Source organism: Lathamus discolor, chromosome 4 (genome assembly GCF_037157495.1).
Source record: "Lathamus discolor isolate bLatDis1 chromosome 4, bLatDis1.hap1, whole genome shotgun sequence".
Lineage (NCBI taxonomy): Eukaryota > Metazoa > Chordata > Aves > Psittaciformes > Psittacidae > Lathamus > Lathamus discolor.
In genome coordinates this window covers 102,808,824-102,818,241 of record NC_088887.1, presented here as the reverse complement: position 1 = coordinate 102,818,241, position 9,418 = coordinate 102,808,824, and the positions used below count along the sequence as shown (strand labels likewise).

Here is a 9,418-nt window from a genome sequence, read left to right as displayed (position 1 = left end):
TGATATCAGCACAGTAGTCTAACTACAGACAGTCCTAACTTTAAAACAAACTACATCAATACTGTATAATGGATAGGATTCAGTTTACATGCCAGAAACATATGCAAGTATGTACTTTGCAAAAAAGCACTGAAGTTAACTGGTTTTTAAACTTACAGGCATATATTTCAAATTTTCTTTTTTTTTCCTTAGAAGCTTGTTGCTTTTCAGTGCAGCAGTACCGTACACTACTGTGTTAAAAGTATCAGACTACTAGGATGTGTCCAGAATGCTCTGATAAAGCTCCAGTGCTGAACGCGTCCCGAGGGCTCTCTCTTCCTGCCAAATCCTACAGGAGACAGGGATACCCCAGGGCTCCTCAGAGGATCTGTTGTCCCATTGTGCTTTGCAGTAGGGAGACAGACTGGAATTGCAGTTTAGTCCTTCAGTTCACTGGATGAAAGTCATCTCTATGCATAAGTCCTGTGCACCACCTAAGGTCCTCTTTTAGACCTGACATTAGGATGTAAAATGGATATGAATGGTGCAGAGATCTGACTTTGGCTGCCTGCAGAGGGGTGAATTTCACCTACTAGGAACAGCTACAGCCAGGTTTCTGAATCTGCATGAAAGTGCTGACAGTTTGCACCGTTTACTGGCTTGGCTGGGGAATGAATATGCTCACAGGAAATGTTTGACACTTTTGCAGGAAATTTGGCTTATTTTGCACTAGAGAACAGATATGCTATACCTGAATTTCTAAACTTACTGTACTGGCATCAGAGTAACTAGAAACCACAAAACATAGCATGGAAATAAAAAAAGGAGCATAGACTATGTATAGATATATTTACATCTACATACATCTACATATAGAAGCTTCTGTTCACTGGAAATCCTATAAGCCACTGCCTGCAATAGCATCCATCCTAAGGGTATTCTAGAGATGATTCTTAAGAGACTGAGGAGATGGGGTTATGAGGTGAGCCCATCTGTGTCAGCACCTTATCCAGCCATTGCAATGGTCCATGCAGGTGGATCTCAATCCAGCAGGGCGTGCTTGTAACATCTTGGCGATGATACTCTGCTCCCCAGCCCTATAAAAGCATCAAAGGACCAAAAGGTGAGGTGTTTGGGTTTTTTTAAAACAGAAACATTAAATCACAACTGCAGTGCAGTTTAATCTAGCACAGCTACAGACAGGCCATCACCCAAGTTACCATGATTTAATGCTTTGTCCTAGGGATCATTTTCTCTAGAAACTTTGCCCCTTTTTAAGGTCACTGTTACCATAGTTACCAGGAACTCTTTACTATTATGCTGCACTTTAATAATGCTATTAAATGAAACTGTTACACTTCCAGGTGCTGAAACCACATAGCATGGAAAGGCCTGCTTCCAAGCTTAGCTGTCTGCAAACAGCCTATGGGGAATGGTCCCTGCTGTTCACAGCCTGGAGACGTGCCCAGGAGAGTCTGCCAGACTGCTGTCTGGCACGGACGAAAAGCAGACCAGGCCCTGTCATAACACTTTAATAAGAGATGGGAATGATCCTGGGCACTGCTTCATTTATTGGTAGAGATGCATCCTACGAGTCTGAGACTAGTTCTAGGTATTTTTCTGAACCTCTGGAAGTTCAAGGTATTTATCTGAACCTCTGGAAACTTCTGGCAAGGTTCCTATGCACCGCACGTAACCTATGTATAGATATTTTCCACAGTTTTTCTATCCTTGAAGGTGTCCCGGCCCATGGCAGGGGGTTTGGAACTAGATGATCGTTAAGGTCCTTTTCAACCCAAACTATTCTCTGTCCTCTTTCCCCAGCTGCCTGCTGTAGGAAGTCCTGCACTAATTTCTCCAGCTCTTTCGGGAAGGTAAGGGATATGTAGTGTCTAGCAGAACATGGGGTTGTGGTTCTGGCAGGGAGAAAAGAGAACCAGAAGTCCCTGTGCCTCAGGCAAGCACAGTGTCTGCTTGTGAAGTAGGCAGCCTGATTTCACAGCAACACAAGACGTCCAAGTCACAGCCCAAAGTCTGGAAGCTCAACGGCTGTAGTCATCTCACTGCCAGAGCTGAACTTGGATTTCCATATGCAAAACACGGTCCCACTGCAGGATGAGCCTCTTCATTTGTGGGCCACTGATGGAGAGACTGAGCCATACCTGCCATTAGGCTAGTCGGGGGGGTGATATTCATCTCATGAAACAGGGACATGGAGGTATATTAAGACTGACATCTGCCAAAGGCGCGTACATTGTAGAGTGCAGAACAACTCAGAAAACTGAGGCTGGTAGAACCCATGTCTTCAGACAATCACCTGCAAAACTAGGATCAACACTAAAACTAGATGCCATAGTAAGTAGTCTGGATAAAATCCATTGCTACTTCATGAAGGGGCAAGAAAGCAGAAGAGTAAGATATGGACCCACTAAAGCCCAAAGAGTACTTTTAAACAGGCGGCATTTTCTGCCGTGCAGTGCATTATCAGGCTAGAAAGGGCCTGTGTTCCAGACACCTCAGATTAATGTTCTATACTTAGGGAATGTTTGCATAAAATCCTTAAATCAGCCCGGTCAGACTTCTGAGGTTGTGAAGTCTGAAGCACTCAGCTGCAGGGAAAATACACGCGAAGTCGGTGCACCTCTGTGACTGGCAGGACAGAAAGTCCGGAGGAATGGGAATGGCAGCCTGGAAGCACAGCCTGCCCGGTTTGGAGAGCCAGGCCCTCTGCTGGCAGCTACAGGCAGGCAATCCCGGTGCTGCTGCCGCAGGCTGCCGCAGGGAGCTCCGCGCAGGGGACATGCCAGCAGGGCAGCAGCCCTATGCCTCACTATTGGGCTGCAGGTAGCCTCCTGCATGCCCGAGGCTGAAATGATCCCGGAGGTGAAGCTCTTTTAATGAGGAAATAAAAAGAGAGCCTGCAGAGCTGTGGTGGTGGTTCGCACAGATGGTGGGAAGAGGATACTGATACCCCCACGGGGAGACCAGAAATGCACCTTCTGGCACAGTGGAGATGAGCTGAGCAGCACTGCTGCTCCTGCCAGTCCTTCCCATCTCCAGCCCAGGCTTCAGCCACTGGGCTGCCTCATGCAGTGCAGCATGGCCAAGGCTGCTGGGTTGCCCTCTCTGCCCCAAGACCTGGGGAAATATGAGAAGAAGGATGCTGGGTTCACACCTCACCTTAGAGAAACTTTGTGCTTCAGCTGCCCCATCTACGGAGAGGGGACAACAGCCACACAGCGTATGGAAACTGCTGTCTGATCGCACTGATGATAAACTCACATTTGCCTGAGGGCTAACCTCCTCCCAGCTGCTTCATGGGCACATGAAGGTTATCAGAGAAGACAGGAGCTTCGTGTCCCTCTGTCCCATGTCCTGCCTCCCTAAAATGATACAGTACTGGCAAGTTTCTCACATCTTGGTCCCTGCTCCTCCCTGCCTCCTAGCTGGTAGCTGAAGCATCAGTGGGGTACGAGGCAAGGCTTGCCCTGTGGGCTCTAGGTAACCAGCAGTGTTTGAATATGAATCAGAGGAGAAGCCACAGGACTGTGGTTCACTTGGGGGCTCTTGGTGTGTGGATCTGATAGAAAAACATGTGGCTCTGTGCCCTGCATACCCAACACCCAGGGACATTTCTGTCCCCAGAGTTAATACACTGGAGCTCACACCTTAGGAGAGAAATAACTGGAGAAGACTGAGAAGAGGAAAGAGTTTTCACAGGCCAGGAAGAAAAAAACAAGATGAGATTTGCATAGCCATTTTCCAAAGGTCATGGGAAAAGGTTCCAAATGACTTCTTGCACTGGTTTTCTGGTGCCTGAGGTACTATAGCGGCTGCTATTGTTTCAACAAAGCAAGGTGATAATATGGCAGCAACATTATTTAGTGCATCAGCATCACCGTTTCTGCTGCCATGCTGGGCACGGAGGCAGATAACACATCGAAGAGACTGCCCCTGAGTTGCTGATATAGTGAAAATACTGTGTAACTGGCTACACTGCCTTTACAAACAACATGCCCATTCATGCCTCCCGTTAAAGAAAATGCTGTTCGTTGGGTTTCTTGCTTTCTTTTTTTCCCGTAACACTTGCGTGTGAACAAGATGTCAGTTCCTTCTCAAGAACAAAGTAACAGCTTGGTCAGGGGCAGGAAGATTTTGGCTTGGACTCCTGGGAGAAGTTACAGAGCACTCTTAATGCTCTCATAGAGTTAAGGAGAGACGACCCCAAGAAGGACTGGAAAGAATCAGACCAGAAAGCTGTGTGTGACTCAACTCATCTACTTTTAGAGTGTAAGGTAACTGGGCTGAAGCGTCAAGGCTTATCGTATCTTAGATGTGAATTTAATCAGCTTGATTCAGTCATTTGTATAAAATCACACCTGCAAGGCAAAGGGACATACTCAAGCCACTTCTTATGGGACCTAGCAGGACCAACTGGCTTCTAATGGCACAGCTTCTCTAGTTTGCAGACTAAACATTGCTGCCAGCCCTCCCATACAGCACTATAGGAAGTAAGTCTAGCACAATTGTAAACAGTCTTGAAATACTCACCATTTTCTGGGTTTCAGATGCTACATCAGGCACCTAAGTAAATCCTAAGTGCCAAAAGGAGTTAAGATCTCATTTTGGTGAGAAGGCCATTCAGAAGATTTAAGAAACTCACTCTTAAGACTGATAGATGACACACAAAGCAGACTTCATAGTTCATATATGAAAGACATACAACAAGTAATGGCCTAGGTGGCCTCCTGTCTCTTCCAAATAACAGAAGGGAGGTCAGATTTTCTTTTGGGGGTTGTATTCTGCTTGCAAGACGCCCTTCTTGTCCTGTGGCTGGCCAGAGTGAACGTCATCAGAAATTAAGACAATCTCTTGCCAGGGATGAGACAGGTGACAAAGAGTCGCAATTCCCAGTAAACTCAGCGGGGGCTGAAGGAGAACCCCGTGTTTCTTGACTGAGACCCTATTTACCTGTCTATAGTAACGGTGAGACTGTAAATTAGTCTAGAGACATAAGGATACTCTTCTCAGATCTATGGCTCTACCAAGCTCTATTGCAACTCAGTAATAATAGGAGAGATGGCAACTGCCTAAGGTATGTGCTACATTTATATGTTGCTAAGCCCCTCTAAGTTGAGGTTTTTATGCAAACAATGGGGGAACATGACCATGCAATCTCTGCTTATTTTCCACAAAAGAAAGCTATGGAATACCTAGGTTTTGAAAACTAAAAAAATTCCAGGTTGTCAACAAAAGCTATCTATTTTAAGCACCCAGAATTTTAAAGCAGTAGCGCAAAACAGGCAGTCTGAATTTGCAAGTTGGGTGTCTAAATCCCCACTTGGAAAGGATTTTATGAGGTCTAGTTTTGCACCAGAGTGACGGGATTTGCCTTTCAGAAATGCAAGAGAAAACAAAGAATCCTTACTTTAACAAAGCTCATTCGAATAGTACACATCTTGGTCAGCTCATACACCACTTCGAAACCATGATTTACTGACTGAGCCAGCAGCTGGGCAAAGAGCTGGTTGTTGAAGATCTTGAGGCTGCAGCCACTGGGGATCTTGCAGACAGTGGCTGGGTGGAAACCATGCTGGTAGTTACAGTTACGGCTTTGCACAAAAATACTGCTGTCACTGACACATTCGGCATAAACTTCCCCACCAACGTAGTAAAGATGAACACCTTGAAAAAGAAGAAATAACGTGTATTGTTTCTCCATTGTTCACAGCACACTTTACACCAGCAAGTCTTTAACTATTTTACATACAAGTCCAGGATCATTCCAGGCACTCAGTGTCTACACATTGCCTTTTAAAAGACTGTGTGCATATCCATGTAACTGTACAATGGACGCATCAACATTAAGAGGAAATTGTCATAAATGCTATTTTGAGGTGTTGGTCTAGAAAAAAGTCTTATCACATGATGGTTTTCTTTGTTTCTCAGTGGAAGGTTGGTTTACTTCTTTAACCCAACAGCACAGTATAACAAGGCACACACATACATACACACGTAAGTATCAAACATACGTCAACCATACACAAAGAATGGATCAAAACTGTAAGAGAAGTGACAAATCTGTTCTGCATTACACATCTAAATGTGTTTTCACTGTTGAGCACATGCAGGCTGCCCAAGACCAATTTCATTGCATGCTAGTCTTTTACTACAGGATTCTATCTCATGCAGTTGAAACCCAGCATGGTGTGTACTTAAAATAGGTTTTCTGCATTTTGCTTTATCCACCACATCAGAACTATGTATTTCCATTTACATGACGCTACTTACTCATCAGAACCTGTTCAAAATGACCTTTAGCAAGAAAATGACTGATGTGCTTCTGGACTTTCAATGCCCAACTAAGTGACTAACTGAAACTCTCTTTTTTTTTTCTGTGCCTTGGGGAAATGAAGATGGAAGCATTTCTATCCATCAAAGACTCTGGTCCCCCAGAATGTCTGCATACATGAAAATATACCTAAATTTATCTTAGGGAGAATTTATCTTAGCCTAATTCAGCAACTGTAAAGTTAGGGATGTTGTGTAAGCTAGTTGTGCAGATGCCTTCCCTAGTTGATAGATGACGGGAAGCACTGTGACCAGATGATTCACTCAGTCCGCTACAGAGCGCAGGCTCACAGCCAGCTTGAACTGATGGAAGCCTGTGCAGGTGCTGAAAAGGCTCTCTCGTTCCCTGCCCCTGCTGCTTCTTCCCACACCAGCTTTCATTCTGGCAGCAATGGCTGAGGATTGGGCAGCCATCCAGATTGGGGAACTGAACCAACAAATAAACTTAAAAAGAAACAGAACAAAAGAAGATTTATTTGAAGTGAGATCTTCATCACTGCAAGCGTGGCAACGGGGACACAGACTGCTCAAACATGTGTGTGAAACCACACCCTGGACAAGTCATCCTGCGAAGATTCCTAGACATTCACCCTTCCCATGGACAGATTAGATGAGACACACCCCTCCCATGGCCAAGAGAGGTGGGGGAGCTCAGATCTTTGTTCTCATAAAAAACACCACTACAGGAAAATAAAACCCTCCTCTCTATTCCCAGGTACAGCAGTCAAACCCTTACATACAAATGCACATGTTCACAGAGTCTCAGTGGCCTGAGAGCTAGTGATAGCTGTGCTTTAATAATTTAGTTGTAATTAGTTTTATTCCTTTGTCTTTCATACAAAACAGACTGGTTGCATATTCCCAGTCTGTTCATCATTCTGTGGTCATGACAGCAAGGGGCAGCAGCACATCCTTAGGACAAAACCAGCTTCTAAACTTAAGTGGGAAAGACTTGGGGAAAAGCAGGTTGAGTGGGAAAGGAATCTGGGAAAAATACACTCTCCCATAGACTTCCAGGATGACTCAGATGGGAACCTTAAAGTCTGTCTTCAAGCCATCACTTGACTTTTACTTCTATGCACCCACAAGATCTCAAATTAGATGTGAGTGGCAGGGGGTGTGGCTCAGAGCACACGCTAGCACTGCACTGGGAACACCGGTGAGATGACAACTCATTAGACCAGCTGTCGGCTCCAGTCCAGCTGCACCCGGCATCATGGGGAGTTGCACACTCTGACTGCTATTACTTGACTTACGGTCTCCATTCCCTCCTGTGGAAGATGGATAAAAGGGGAGGACTGAAAACACAAAAGCCATAGCTGACCTCAATGGAGTCCATATTGCTTTCTGAAATCACAGAATCGTTAGGGCTGGAAGGGACATTTGGAGATCATGTAGCCCAACCCCCCTGGCAAGGCAGGGCCACCTAGAGCAGGTTACACAGAAACATGTCCAGTGGGGTTTTGAATGTCTCCAGAGAGGGAGACTCCACAACCTCCCTGGGCAGCCTGTTCCACTGCTCTGCCATCTTCAACATAATGACTGAGGACACAGTGTAGGGAAAGAAGAATAAGGACATAAATATTCACTACATTTCAAATTTCCAGGTGTAACTACCAATTTAGGGTGACCACACTTCTGGGTGCTAAGGTGAAAAGTTTTAAAGGCTGGATTTTTTGGAGTATACTGAGTCACCCAACTTCTGAAAAAAAAAAAGATGAATGCATTCAAAGGCATTGTCCATAAGGAGAAAAATGACAAAGTCACCTCTGAAAGCAGAGGCTACAATTTGCCTTTCCCTTGTGGACTTTTTAAAAGCAATAAAGCAGTAATGAAATATCAGTGTGTATTTCCATTCTTCTGGTATTCATTCACCAGAGGCAAGCACCCTCAAGGAAGCCAAACAGCTTAATACATGTTTGTAGAAGGCCAAATCAAGGGTCCGTGTGTTTTAGTGGGATTTCATTGCTCTCTGAAGAAACTGAGAATTCATCAGTCTCCCAGCATCCACATCTTTTTGACTTTCTGATCAGAAGTCCCCTTTTTGTCCTTGAAGTCTGACTGCTGAAACAGGTCCAATTGCTAGTAGATGTTGCATTGTGTTCTGGATTGTTTTTAGCTTTGATGTGGTATTTCCAGGAAACCGTTTCACGCTGATACACTAGATGACAATTCAATCACATATCCTTATCCTACTCAGCTAATCTTGTTTACTCACTCTTTTTTCTACCCTGTTAACATGTGACAATTGTATCCATTTAAGTAGCTTTCATCTGTCTAGCATGCCTTTGAACTACATACTTTGGGAGCTGTTCTGTGCTCTTCTGCAGGCCTGTACTGGTGCCACTTCTGCTCCAGTTGGACATGTTTTTTTAAGATTTGCATAACCAGGGAAGAACAGTAAAATTAAGGATCTCTGATATACTAAGCTCCTCTCTGGGCAACCTGCTCCCTTCCCTTGGGCAGATTCCTAGAGTAAGACTTTAAAGGACTTTTAATCAATGAAGACAGATCTTCAGATTTGAATAGATGAGGACCATTAGTATTCACCTCATTTTCTTTCTGTTCTGTCTCTTCCTCTTTTGGGGCAGAAAGTCACAGGATGTAGCATCCTCAAATGACAGCTTTGACTGGGATCTTTTGTCAGTCTTCGTTTAGGGCTGGGTTCAGCTTTGATCTACACCCCTCTGACAGCTTATATTGACAGAAAAGCTTTGCTTTATTCTGAGTAAGTTAGAACTAGGTGTACAGCCCATTTCGACCCCTCACAACAAGCTACTATGACAGATACTTGTAGCATCATACTGGCTTCACACAGTGCATCTGCAACACCAGTGCTTTCCTTTCCAGAGAAAAGAGCAAAAACTAAGTGTAGCATCTCCTGTGCTAGCCTACAGGTTTAGTGTTGTTTGCAAAAATGATGCCACGCTTGTCTCAGAGCTTCCTGGTATTCAATCATTCAACACTAAACTATCAAGAGCCAATTAAAATACTGCTCTAGGCCTGGGAAATGAGGTGAGGTTGACAAGATAATAGGAGTGGAACAATTAGAGTTAATTAGCCCAGTGGGAAATCCATTCCCAGGCAG

The 9,418-nt window shown here is 44.6% G+C and overlaps 1 protein-coding gene across 1 annotated transcript in view; it reads right to left on the bottom strand.

The window, feature by feature from the left end:
- Nucleotides 1-855: 855 nt before the first annotated feature.
- The window catches only part of SMAD9 (SMAD family member 9), a 35,480-nt gene continuing 26,917 nt past the window's right edge, over nucleotides 856-9,418 (bottom strand). The window contains exons 6-7 of the mRNA XM_065678381.1: nucleotides 5,408-5,664; nucleotides 856-1,076 (exon numbers count right to left, since the gene is read on the bottom strand). Of these exons, the coding sequence (XP_065534453.1) occupies nucleotides 933-1,076; nucleotides 5,408-5,664 (401 nt within the window). The 3' untranslated portion in view covers nucleotides 856-932. The remainder of the gene's footprint in view (nucleotides 1,077-5,407; nucleotides 5,665-9,418) is intronic.